Genomic DNA, 13,782 nt, shown 5'->3' on the forward strand with positions numbered 1-13,782 from the left:
TTTCCTTCCCTCATATTCCCTGCTATAATAGACTGTCTGAGCCAGTTGTAACAGATTATCTAAAGACTGCTTTGATCCATATGCCTGTTTTAATAGCTTACACCAGATATCTGGACTGGACTGAGTGAGAAATCTATCTTTTAAGATCACTGTTCCTTCTTCACTTTTGGGATCCATCTCAGTGAATCTGTGAAAGGCTTCTCTCAGTCTGTGTAGGAATTTACCAGGAGCTTCCTTCTCTTCCTGTTCTGTTTGCCAATTTGGCATAGTTTAAAATCTTAGCACCCGCTTGCCTAAATCCTTCAAGAACACATCTGACAAAATGGCTCTGATCCCATCTTCCTTAACCGTGTTATAGTCCCAATCTGATTCTATAATTCAGACTGCCTGATTCCCAGTGAGGAGGGCGGCTATCTCATCCTTCCTCTTCCCTACTGATTCATTACCAAGCCGTTCACATCCATAGGCAACCGCTTTCCCCAAAACTCAAGTTTTCGAGTCGCACTTAGTATTTGTCCCAGGATATACATCACATCTTTCCAAGTAAGGTCATAAAGCAGGTCAAACACCTGTAAAAGCTCTAATATATTTTTCTGGGTCCTCTAAGTAGTCTCCCAGATTCTCCTTGATTCTTTATATTTCTTGATAAGAAAACAGCATATTAACTCTCATAGACTGATTATTTCTCCTGGTGGGTGCTTCATGAAGAGGCAACAGCTTGTGTGTGACTGTTTCTCAGCCTCTCTGGCTGCTCTGTGCATATGATCCCAGGGATAGATTGGAGAAACCTGCTTTTCTTTATCTGTTTGTCTCCTGTCCTCTATCTCATCCTGTATTTCACCCTTAGTTTTTGCTGTCTGAGCTTCTCTTACTTCGATTGTCTGAGTTTCTTTTGAAACCAGAGTAGTCTGAAGTCGTACCGACATGGGTTGTTTGGACCTCTACTTGGGCAGTTTGAATCTCAGTTTAGGTTTTTACCGAGACCAAGGCAACCCTTCTTGTGGGTGTTCTCTGACTTTCAGTTTGCTCAGGTTGGAGCCCCGGTACAGAGGCAAAGTAGGAGGACAAGAGGGGGCTGAAGGTTTCACACTCGAGTCTATACCCTTAGGACATAAGTCTGGCATGTCTCGCAGAGAGAAAAAAGGCAACACATACGCTACTTCTACCCATTTCCCTTGTTTTCTACAGAACCGGTCTAATTGTAAAACAGTATTATAATTAAGAGACCCTCCAACCAGCCACCATTTACTGTCCTCCAATGGATACCGTGGCCATGCAGTGTCACATAGGAAGACCAAGCATGTATTCGTTAAGCCCTGGGGATCAAATCTATCCGTTTTTCAGGATACAGTTCAAAGGAGTGAGGCTGGAATTGTTAGCTCCAATCTGTAAGAGAGAAAAAAGCGACCAGCAACATCTTTCTACCAGAGGGATCCCTCTCTGCTCTAGATAGGGGTGTAGACAGACTTTTCACCAAAGCTTTCCTTCCCTGGCGCCATACTTGCCCCTCCCGGCTCTACCACCAAGGCAGGGTAGAAGTGCACCAGGGATAGACCTGATGGCATTCCAGACTAGGGTCCAGTTCCGCACAATTAGAATCTTGCTTGCCTCTTATGCCACCTGGGGTGCAATCGGAGTAACCTTCTGGAATGCCTCCCAAGCTAAGACCACTGAGGGAAACATTCGTCACCTGCGTGCCTGTGCACGACCCTCAGTATATTCCTGACCACAATAAGACTGGTACAAACATAAAACCCATATGTTCCTTCCGAGTGTCACCACACCAGTATAAGCGATAGCAAAAGAGATGGTGAAGGGCTGGCCAGTGAGGAAAAAGTGATTTTTGTCCTCGAGTTATTAGGGCCAGTCCTTCCAGTTCATTCTCACAATTTCACAGGAAGAATATCTAAAGAGTTGGGACAAAAGCCACTGGAGAGCCTCCTCTGGTCCACTAAGAGCTAGTGTTACCAAAGGAAGAAGCCTGCTGCACTTCCTATCTGAGTAACCTTTAACCTGAGAGATGCTCTTGGGGCTAGAGCTCCATCTAGCTTACGAACTTTCAACTCCTAGCGAGGTTAGGTGCTTCCTGAATATTAGTCTAAGTTTGGGACCTAAGTAACAGTACACAGTAACAGCATAGATCACAAGTCCCTTGAAAGTCTATGATCCGACAGATTAGGTTACTAGTTCTAATTCCCAAGAAGTTATGAAATGGTCAAAGAGACCAGAAAGACTGACTGAGAAAGGAGAGTTCGGTCTATCTGCTTTGCCCATTTCTGGCCCATCCCCAAAGGAGATAATGTGTGCCTCCTGGCATTGGCAGGTCTGTAGAAAACCCGACAGGGTTTCTGCCATAAGCCCTATGAGGTCACCATGGAACCACAGAGCAAGGCTCCTCACTTGCTTTGTGCAGGGTATGTCATTCATTCACACAAACACACCATAGTAAAGCACAACAGAAAACGTGTTTACTAGGAGAACAAAGAACTACAGCTCCAAGCATCTTTACCTTGTCCTGAAGAATCCTGGATGAGACCCCAAGATGAAAGGTTGTTGCTGAACTATGAAAGACGTGGGGATTCTTGGCCTCCGGAGGAGAAGAATTCAATCCGTGGCCGGAGACAAGGCTTGATTACTCAAAGTTTTTGTGTAACAAAGTTTTATTAAAGTATAAAAGAGATAGAGAAAGCTTCTGACATAGACATCAGAAGGGGGCAGAAAGAATGCTCCCTGCTAGTCTTTAGCTGGATGTTATATTGCTCCTAGCAGTCTAATTAGAGAAAGGAAATGTCCCAAAACTCAGAGAATGGCACCAGGCCCCTCACCCACATCATGCATTGTGAGATAACATTGGCACAAGGGGAGTTGTCCCGGGCCATAAAATGATTGACATGAATCTTGAAGAAAGGCAGGTTTCCAAGCAAATACAGTCTCATGAACATAGCTTAAGAGAACATTTGCATGAGTAAAACATACTGGTTTGTTAAGTCAGTTTTTTTTTGTTGTTGTTAAGTCAGTTTTGAGCCTTAGGCAGAACCAACTTGAAGACAATTCAGTTCAGTTCAGTCTCTCAGTTGCGTCCGACTCTTTGCAACCCCATGGACTGCAGCACTCCAGGCTTCCCTATCCATCACCAACTCCCAGAGCTTACTTAAGGTCATGTCCACTGAGTTGGTGATGCCATCCAACTCATCTCATCCTCTGTCATCCCCTTCTCCTGCTTTCAATCTTTCCTGACATCAGGGTCTTTTCCAACCAGTCAGCTCTTCGCATGAGGTGGCCAAAGTATTGGAGTTTCAGCTTCAGCATCAGTCCTTCCAATGAATATTCAGGACTGATTTCCTTTAGGATGGACTGGTTGGATCTCCTTGCTGTCCAAGGGACTCTCAAGAGTCTTCTCCAATACCACAGTTCAAAAGCATCAATTCTTTGGCGCTCAGCTTTCTTTATAGTCCAACTCTCACATCCGTACGTGACTACTGGAAAAAAAATAGCCTTGACTAGACAGACCTTTGTTGGCAAAGTAATATCTCTGCTTTTTAATATGCTGTCTAGGTTGGTCATAACTTTTCTTCCAAGTTGAAGACTTTTTTTTTCAAGTTGAAGACTCTTGAAGACAGAGTCTATGGTAAATACATGGTTCATTAACATAGCTTAAGACAAACATTTCCATAAGAAAACCACATTGATTAGCTCAAGGTTGGGGAAAATTTAAGTTCAGGTGGAATCAGGTGTCCTCAAGGCATCAAAGAATTTTAAGAGAAAGCTCTTTTTAAATTTCTATAGAGAAGGGGAAAAAATCTTAACACTTGTAGTTTGTTTCCTCCTGCCACTTGAGAGAGAGAGAAAAAATGTCTGACACTTGCAGCCTATTTCCTCCGTTTGGAGACCCCTGGCCTTCCTGCCAGTCACCCTCTCTACTGAGGAGCCTAGAACCAGGGGGAGGGGCAGCTGGGCTGGATGGTCCTCGCTCAGAGATTGCCCTTCAGGGGCTGGACCTGCTACTTGTGTACATGGCTTTGGGAGACATCAGGTGGCAGACATCATCACAAAGGCTCGTCTCTACTGTGCAGGTTGGCAAGACCTATTCTTGCACAAGATTGTGTTCTCCAAGGCGGCCTTAACAAGATCTTCCCTCCCACATGCTCCTTTTACAGTTTGGCACTGATGCTCCTCGCTGTAAGATCTCTCGCCTTGAGTCTGGGCGGTGTGATGTCATGTGATTTACAAAGTTAAGTCATAAGAAGAGACAGATCTGCCTGGTCCTCTTGGGGGTACTTGCACTTAGAACTCAGCCACCACTCTGTGAAGAACCAGACCACATGGAAAGGGTATCTGTAAGTGTTTCAGCCACAGCCACAACCAGGCTCCTGGCTAACAGCAAGCTCTAACTTGCCAGCCATGTGACTGAGCCATCTTGGAAGTGGATCCTCCAGTTCCCAACTGAACTGCCCCAGCTCATGTTGCCTGGAACAGGAGTACATCTTCCCCACTGAGTGTTGCTCAAATTGTAGATTTATGAGAAAAATAAATTACTGTGGTTGTTTTAAGACACTAAGCTTTTGAGTTGTTTGTTGTGCACCAAAAGCTAAATGAAACAATCCATCAGCAGACTTTCTTTGTATTCCGAATGTCAATACAGCTGATTGTTCTCCATTGCTATTTCCTTTCTGTTCTAGCTTAATCTCTAAATTCTGAATCTTTGGATGCAAAGATATGAGGGCTAGGGGAGAATTTATATGGCCATGCAAAGCCTAAGGACCTTGAAGAGATAATAATACACTCAATACAAGAATGGGGTTCAGTCCACCCATAGTTGTTAAACTCCATTATTTGCCAAGCACACTGTTAAAGCTTCCCTGGTTGATTGGCTGGTAAAGAATCCACCAGCAAAGGAGGAGACCTGGGTTCAATCCTTGGGTTGGGAAGATCCCTGGAGAAGGGAATGGCTACCCACTCCAGTAGTCTGGCCTGGAGAATTCCATGGACTGTATAGTTCATGGGGTCACAAAGAGTTGGACACAACTGAGCGATTTTCACTTTGATTATTTGCCAAGCACACTGTTAGGTGCTAGAGATTCACTTACGGATGCAAATACATCCCGAGTACCTGTTGTGCGCCAAGGGCTCTTCTAGGCTTCAGAGATATAGAGGAACAAAACAGCAAGAATTCCTGCCCATCTTGAGGAGGAACAGGCAGTATACACATGAATAAATTAATAAGATGATGCCGGGGCTTCCTGGTGGTCCAGTGGTTAAGAATCTGCCTTGCAATGCAAGGGACACTGGGTTCGATCCCTAGTCTAGGAAGATTCCACATACCTTGGGCCAACTGAGCCTGTGTGCCACAACTACTGAGCCCACATGCCCTAGAGCCTTTGCTTTGCCACAAGAGAAGCCACTGAAGTGAGAAGCCTGCACACTGCAATGAAGAGTAGCCCCCGCTTGCTGCAACTAGAGAAAGCCTGCATGAAGCAACAAAGACTAAGCACAGCCAAAGGAAAAAAGATGCCAAACAGAGCCAACTTCTGTGACGAAAATAAAACAAAGCAATACAATAGAGGAGTGTGACTGCGGTTTGTCTACTTAAGTCAGGGTAGCCATGGAAGGCCTCTCGGAAGTGGTGACTCTGAGCTTACACCTGAAGAATGAGAAGAAGCTCCCACATCCCCATCAGGTGAAAATCAGAGCCAACAGCATTTTAGGCAGAGGAAACAAGTTCTCCTGAGGTGGGAGAGGAGGCCAGTGTGGCAAGAGAGAAAGCAAAAGGAAGAGAGGCAGAGAATACAGTTGACTAAATCTGGCCCCTGCCTGGTAGGTAAGAGTGATGGTTTTATTCTGGTGCCTTGGGAAACCATTGGGTTCTAAGCAGGGGATTGACAAGATTTGGCTTAAGTTTTGAAAATATCACTCTTGGCAAATAAGCACATGAAAAGATGTTCAACATCCTTAGTCATTAGGGAACTGAAAATTACGACCACAATTATAATCAGTTATTAGGGTAGCAAACAAACAAACTGTGCTGACAACACCAAGTGCTGGTGAGGATGTCAGAGCAACTGAAACTCTTATACTTGTAATTGCATATACAGTTATATATAACACTTACACCAGACAGACACAATGGGTATAAATAACTTGAAGAGCATTTGTAATAGTAAACTCTATTAAACAGGAAGTGAGAGTTTTAAGACTCTGACTCTAATTACTATGTGTGTGTGTTTTTTCTCCCATACTTCCAAGCAAATCACAAACACCAGATAAGTGTCCTACAATTTAACTCAGTTCTGACACCATCAGCACAAAGATAACACAGGTTTCCACATGTTAAGATCGCAGCTCTACAAGGCTGCCCTACAAGGCTGCCCTCCCCTTCCAATGGCAATTTTAAGTCAGGCTGTTCACTTTCACTTTTCACTTTCCTGCATTGGAGAAGGAAATGGCAACCCACTCCAACATTCTTGCCTGGAGAATCCCAGGGACGGGGGAGCCTGGTGGGCTGCCGTCTATGGGGTCGCACAGGGTCGGACACGACTGAAGCGACTGAGCAGCAGTCAGCTGTGTTTCTGACTGGGAAAAGGGCGTGGACCTCCCATACTCCATCCGAACTCACCACTCTCCCCAGTTCTCCAGGTCTTCACCAACCCTAGACTCTCTGAACCACATCCACTTGGTTTTATGGAGATTTTCACCGCACTGGCAAGGTTGATTAGTTCATTAGCCGGGTCAGGGAGTTGAGACTGAAAGTTCCAACCCTCCAGTCACTTGGTTGTCTCTCCTGGCTTAGGTGCTTTCCAAAATTCACTTCACTGATAAAAACTCAGGTGTGGCTGAAAGAGGTTTGTTATGAATATCAAGGTATCATTATCATTTAGGCAATTCCAAGGGTTTTAGGAGTTCTGTGACAGAAATGGGGAAGAAGACCAAGTATATATGTGTTGGTGTTTTTATTATAAATATCACAGTTACTTTTGTCTTGTTTCAAATTTTTTATTATGAACAATTTCAAACGCAGAAAAGTAGAAGAAAGTGTAAGAAACCACCATTATCCATCATCTGTCTTCAACGATTATTAATATATTGCTAAACTTGTTTCATCTACGTCTTTGCCTTCTTTAGTATAATTCATTTAATCATAAGTTAAGACAACTAAATTTTTCATAACTGCTGTGTTTAACAACTGGCTTGCAAAGTGCCTGAAATATTAACAGTTGGCTTTTGTAAGGGTCTCCAGCACACCACACCATTGCTCTTGCGGGGAGGCTGGTTTCAAAAGAGGGAAGGAGGGAGTTGAGGCTGTTGAGGCCTGCCCTTTGATCTGCTGTCTGCTTCCTCATGTGGTCTCTGGTGGAGGGGATCCCCATGGAGTCTGAGCAGCTGACCAACAACCTCAATCGTTCTAGGAAATGGGCAGCATCAATGGAAACCGGTGTGTGACAGCTCTAAGGAAATCAGGCTTTCTTGCTTACAATATACTAAAACTTGCTCAGGCAACAGGCGAGTTTGTTCAAGACCCCAGGGACTGTGGAGGCTTTAGAACCAGCCGCCCTTGCTGAGCCTTTGTCATAGGGGCGGGTCTCATGGTGTTTCCGAGACTCAGCAGCCCACAGACTACATGCTCATTCTCGTTGTGCTGAGTTTAATAAAGGGACTATCTGCAAAAGGGGGGGGTAGAGCTGAAGGAACAGGTAAAGTTTGCTCACCAGTTCTACAGGCCCTTGTGTGTAAGGGGGCGGGGGAGGGTGGTTAGAGGAGAGCAGTGACTTGAGGTTCTTTTCACACCGGGAGGGGGCGCTGCCTTCTGGGCTCTGACTAGGCCGGTTTCAACTCCAAACTACAAGAGCCCGGTAATAAATGCCTGAATATGCAAGAGCCTTGGAGTCAGGCATGTTGAATTTGAATCTCGACCCTGGGTGACCTCACCCTTCTGAGCCTGGTATCTTATTTGTAAATGAAAGTAATAACAAAGCCTGCCGGGTAGGGTTGCTGTTTAGATTAATTGAGATAAGGATAGCTTCTTACTATGCTTACTATGTGAAAGCAGTCTTCAACTCTTTGCAGAATGAATAGACTCTGCTAAAGCGCTTTATTTATGCGATCTCTCATTAATTAATTCCTTTTAAAGGTATTTATTAAGCATCTAATCTATGCGAGATACTGTTATGCTTAAGGGAGTTGGGCGCTTTGACGGCTGGACGGAGGGGAGGAGCCTCATGGGTTTCCCCACCCACGACAGCGAAGCCCAATGGGGACCCGTGGAGGCTGTGAGTCCCGCCCACTTTTCGGGGCAGGCCCGGAAACGGGGTTGGAGAGGTTGCTGTATTTCCGGTCGGTGTGGCGGCTCCGCTGCTCGTGAAGCGGTAGACCCGGCTCCTGTTCAGCTTCCTTCGGGAAGATGTTTTACCACGTGAGCAGGGCACGGGGTGGCGGCGAGGGCAGGGTCAAGAGGAGGAGCAAGCGGAAGGCCGGGACTAGGGGCGGCTTCTTGCCTCATACTCCTCCCGCTCCTTGCCCGACTCCATTCCAGTTTCCCCCCAGATTTCCCTGGAGCACGAGATTCTGCTGCACCCGCGATACTTCGGCCCTAACTTGCTCAACACGGTGAAACAAAAGCTCTTCACCGAGGTGGAGGGGACCTGCACCGGCAAGTGAGTGTCGCACCCTCCCTGCCGCCTAAACACTGCGCACACGGCTTTCTATGCTTGCACCCGCTTCCCAGCGCCTACACACCGTGAAAGCTTCTGCTACCTACCCTGGCAAGCCCTCTCACCCTTCCAGGCAGTTAGCTGCTTCCTGCTTTGGGTTCCTACGGTGCCCTCTGTGAAGCTCCATAACAGAACTGCCTTTCCTCAGCCAACATTTGTCATTAACTCTGCAAACATTTCTGAAGCTCCGGCTGTGTGCCAGGACTGGGCCCTGGGAACAATGCAGTGAAAAAGACAAAATGAGGTCAGCCCTTTCTTTATCCCTCATACCCAGGGACCTGGCATGGTACATCTTGGGCCTCACTAAAAGCTTGTTGAATGAATGAATGGGCAGGATAAGGCAGATTGAGAGTTAACCGGAGGAAGGAAGAGGAGTGAGACTTGACCATCTCTGGGCTCTGCACAGAGGCGCTCCGCACATGGTGAAGTAAATGAGGGGGGAGGAGCAGGGCCGCAGAGTACTCAGGTATCCAGCATCAGAGTAAGCTGAGGTGTTCTTTGAACATACAGGTTCCTGAGCCTCATCTCATTTCTACAGCATCAAGACTGGGGACCAGCCCGGGAACAGGCATTTTAATGTTTCTCTCAGGTGATTCTGAGACATCGCCAAGGTTGAGATTAAGGACTGCAGCCCTTTTGGACACTGATTGTGAAATTATGAGAGCAGCGTTTGGCATTATAGCTGCTGCTGATTGTCCTGTCTCCTCTCTTGATCATTAAGCTCTCCTGGGGCCAGGGGGCCGACTACTCCCCCCTCTGTGCTCCCCCTTTACCTCTAGGGTCCGTGACTCTTGCAGCAGATGCTTTTTTGTATTTTTTTCCTGGCTGCGTTGGGTCTTCGTTGTTGCACGAGCTTTCTGTAGTCGCAGCAGAAATGAGAAGTGTGTGGGTTTCTCATTGTGGTAGCTTCTCTTGTTGAGGCACACGGGCTCTAGGGCTTGGGCTTAGTAGTTGCAGCGCACTGGCTTAGCTGTTCTGTGGCGTGTGGAATCTTCGGGGACCAGGGATTGAACTTGCGTCCCCTGAATTGGCAGGGGACTTCTTAACCACTGGGCCACCAGGGAAGCCCTGCTGTGGCAGATGGTTTCAGAGGCTCTTCCACACACAGTGTCTCAGTTTCTCTGCCTCCTTGCAGGTATGGCTTTGTAATTGCCGTCACCACCATCGACAATATCGGTGCTGGTGTGATCCAGCCAGGCCGAGGCTTTGTCCTTTATCCAGTTAAGTACAAGGCCATTGTTTTCCGGCCCTTTAAAGGGGAGGTCGTGGATGCGGTGGTAACTCAGGTCAACAAGGTAAGAGCATCCACAGGGGAGGTAGTGGGAAGGTCCCTCTCTTAGAAGATCTGGGATGGGTCCCACTTTGGTCAAATTCTGTGTCTTTGGTCAGATCACTTCTCTGTGCTTCAGGTTTCCTCACCTGTCAAATAGTATGGTACTGCCTCACTCAGGGGCATGTAAGTCAATAGTGAGTCAGAACAGTAGTAGCCTCCACTGTGGACCAGGTAGTGTGCAAAGCCTCTGACTCTGAAATGAGTGCTTTTATCTCCACGCTGAAGCTTGGAGAAGTTGAGTCTTCTGGCCACGGTCACGTGTCCAACAAGTGTTCAAAACCCAGAAGGACAAGTTCTAGGTCTCAGCTGTTTACTGCTACACTTCCTTAGCTTAGAATGAAAGCTTGGAAAAACAAACACACACATGACAAATTTCAGAGTGGTTTCAGAATATGAAGAACATTGTTAGGAACCAGATAAAGATGGGAGGCTTAGGAGACTGGGGGACAAAAGAAAAAGCAAGGTCTCTCTTTTCCCTTCTAGGTTGGACTCTTCACAGAAATCGGGCCCATGTCCTGCTTCATCTCTCGACACGTAAGTCTAGGCACGCTGGGTGGGTCTAAGAAGGAGACCTGTACTCATGAGAATCTACTGAAGCATCCTTTTCAAGTGCTCTTACCCAGTTTGACCTTCCTTTCAGTCCATCCCATCAGAGATGGAATTTGATCCTAACTCCAACCCACCGTGTTACAAAACGATGGATGAGGTGAGTGGGCAGAAGTTGGTGAGAGGGCCAGGGGAATGAGCCACTCTGAGGGAGGGTATTGGCCTGGGGGTTTCTGAGTGTACTGTTCCCTCCTCCCCAGGACATTGTGATTCAGCAGGACGATGAGATCCGCTTGAAGATCGTGGGGACCCGTGTGGACAAGAATGACATCGTGAGTCTCCTGACTGCCTCCCTGCTCATACCAGGCCGAGCTGTTGCATTCTTGCTACTCAGAGTTCTTGGGGATTTTGTGCTCTTCTGCCCGGAAAAAGAGATGGGTGGGCAGAAGGTCTGGGGCTGAGGGTTAGAGGAGAGCTCTCTGCTTGCTTTGGGTTCATTTCCATTTCTCCTTTCCTCCTGCAGTTTGCTATCGGCTCCCTGATGGATGATTACTTGGGTGAGTTCCAGGGTTGTTGTCTAGAGGAGGGGTGTGTGGGCGCAGGAGGTGAATATGGAATTTAATGCCTGAGCCACTGTTGAAAGAAACTCTCATGTTGTCTGCTTGGAAGACCAAGGACACTTGCCCCCTGGAATGAGAAGTGCATGGTTAGGGCTGTCCCAAGCTCTGGTTCTAACCACTGTGCTTTTTCTGTTTTCGGCAGGGCTTGTGAGCTGAGCACCATGACCTACCTTGTTGGGTCCCTATCTAGGAGGTGTGACTGTCACACTTCCCATGTTGTCCAGAGGCCCAGTCTGGCTGCTGTCGGGGAGGCAAGGAGGGTTCCTTGCCTTCAGAAGACACCTGGCTCTTCTTGTGGCTTAGCAACCACTCCCAGATTTTTGACTGTGCGTTCTAACCATAAAAGGTCCTTGATTTTCATGGAAGTGTCATCTCCTTTCTTTGGCAAGAACAACTCATTTTGTGAAAAGGCTGGAGGGCTGGTGGCTTGCTAGCCCCTCTTTTCTAGGCCTGATGCCTTAACTAGCCTCAGCCACCAGGGGATCTGACTGACCCTCTTGCCAAGGTCTCAAGTTGACCTCACTGAAGGTAAGGCTGTAGCGTTGGGTCGTTGTTGTACAGTCGCTTATCATGTCCGACTCTTTGCAACCCCATGGACTGCTGCTTGCCAGGCTTCCCACTGTCTCCCAGAGTTTGTTGGGTCTTTGATTTTCAGCAAATGGTTGTATCCTTAGAGCGACTCTGGTCTAGGGCCCCGGTCTAGTTTCAGAGAATTTGCCCTCTTCTCAAAGCCTTTAAAATAACCAAGATTGTAGCTGGGAAGGGGGAAGAGGAGACATCAGGGTTGGGGAGGTGAATAGTAGAACAGTAATGATACAGATTGTGGGGTCCCAGTCCTTAGGATGGGCACATAAACAATAGCCTTTGTTTGCTACTCAATTAATATACTAACTGAACATATGAAAGGGCTCATAATCTCATTGGGATAACACAACAAAAATATACAGAAGAAGATTGAACAAACACACCACCCTCCCTCGATGCTGAGTCTTGGCAATACTATTTGCCTAACTTGGAATGTCTTTTCCCAAGCTATCTGCTTGTTTCCTAGTAATCTATCAAATCTATCATTTTTTGTTTTCTTAAGCTTTCCTTGACTTCCTTAAGAAGCAGAGCTGTGTAGTAGAAGACACAGTATTTGGGTTGATACAGAACTGGGTTTTAGTCCTAGCTGGGTGACCTTATGTTTCCTTATTGTAATACGATCATACAACCCTCTTTGGATGGTATGTCAGAGCATTGCTGCTCTGTGTTAGAGATTGTATGTGCAAGTGGCTGTCTTCCCCAGCTAGGGATTTAACCTGAGCTGTCAGCAATGAAAGTGTGGTGTGGTGTCTTTTAAACAAAAAATTAATTTATTTGGCTGCACTGGGTCTTAATTGCGCCATGTGGGATCTAGTTCCCTGACCAGGGATCGAACCTGGACCCACTGCATAGGGAGTGCAGAGTCTTAGCCAGCGGACCACCAGGGAAATCCCTAAGTGTGGAGTCTTAACCACTGGATCATCAGGGAATTCTCAGGAAGTTACAACCTCTTGAAGAGATCACAGGCTTAATAGTGACAGGAGTATGTGCCTGGTAATATATTCAGTCCTTTACATACATTATTGAATTTTCTCAACAGTTCAGTGTAATGTTTTGTCATCCCACTTGACAGATGATAAAATAGATGAACTAACATGCTTAAGGTCACAAAGCTAGTGAGTAGTGGAGTTGTATTTTTTTTTTTTTTAATAGTGTAAAACCATCTTAACTCTTCTTGCCAGGCGTTGGGTGTCTGGGGAGCGAGAGGGAGCCACCTTTCTCCCAGCTGTGGCCAGGGTATTTACTCCTTTCCCTGGCCCCTGCCTTGACTCAAGCTGGAGGCAGATCAGCCCCAGACAGCTTGGATGGCGCTTCACTGCGTCCTGCAGGCCTCCGGGCCTTCCTCTCTTCATTGTCTCATGCTGCCAAGGTGACCAAAGGCTGTCCCTACCAGTAACACCTTTGCAAGGAGGCCTGCCGACAGCCAGGAGATCTGATCTCAGACTCAGAACTTCGGAGGAACCCCCTCTTCCTTTCATGCATAAGTGGGCAGACACTCCAGGGACCAACCACAGTCCTGAGATTACATAACATGTCATTCTGAGTATGACTGGAGGAATCTCAGCAGGGTGTCAGTCTCCTTAGGTAGTGTTCCTATGGCAACGCCACATCCACCTGGCTTTCTCAGCTCCCCTCTCAGGATCTTCCTTTCTAGAGGCAGCAGCATCTAACCCTGAGAGGGAGGAAGGGCGAGGTTGTGTACATTCATGCTCTTCTGCAGAAAGCTCCTTTAATAAATAGCTCATTGCAAATGGTCCCATCTTGGATGAACATAAAGGGATTAATTCACTGTTTGCCTCGTGATGTGTAAGTGAAAGTTCACTACCAAAGCTCAATCTACATTATCTCTTTTAATATACAATAACCTTGTGAGATGGGTATTCTTACTCCATTTTGTAGATACGTAAATGTGGTTAGGTAATTTGCCCAAAAGCAGTATCAGAGTTTGAACTCCTTTTGCTATGACTCCAAATATGCTTTACTCACTAAGCTA

The 13,782-nt window shown here is 46.7% G+C and overlaps 1 protein-coding gene across 3 annotated transcripts; it reads left to right on the top strand.

The window, feature by feature from the left end:
- Positions 1-8,316: 8,316 nt before the first annotated feature.
- On the top strand, positions 8,317-11,564 carry POLR2G (RNA polymerase II subunit G). 3 transcript variants are annotated; one of them, NM_001141955.1, is given in 8 exon segments: positions 8,325-8,407; positions 8,539-8,648; positions 9,841-10,000; positions 10,522-10,572; positions 10,679-10,744; positions 10,845-10,916; positions 11,108-11,141; positions 11,347-11,561. In NM_001141955.1, coding segments are annotated over 8 exon segments (519 nt in total). In that variant the 5' UTR covers positions 8,325-8,395; the 3' UTR covers positions 11,361-11,561.
- Positions 11,565-13,782: the final 2,218 nt, after the last annotated feature.

The sequence above is a fragment of the Ovis aries genome, chromosome 21 (assembly GCF_016772045.2).
Source record: "Ovis aries strain OAR_USU_Benz2616 breed Rambouillet chromosome 21, ARS-UI_Ramb_v3.0, whole genome shotgun sequence".
Taxonomy (NCBI): Eukaryota; Metazoa; Chordata; class Mammalia; order Artiodactyla; family Bovidae; genus Ovis; species Ovis aries.

Bases quoted from the DNA above. Each gene is read 5' to 3' on its own strand.
- POLR2G (XM_060403837.1), top strand. The intron at 10,001-10,521 runs GTAAGAGCATCC...TTTCCCTTCTAG, and splicing joins TGGTAACTCAGGTCAACAAG to GTTGGACTCTTCACAGAAAT. The intron at 10,573-10,678 runs GTAAGTCTAGGC...CCTTCCTTTCAG, and splicing joins CCTGCTTCATCTCTCGACAC to TCCATCCCATCAGAGATGGA.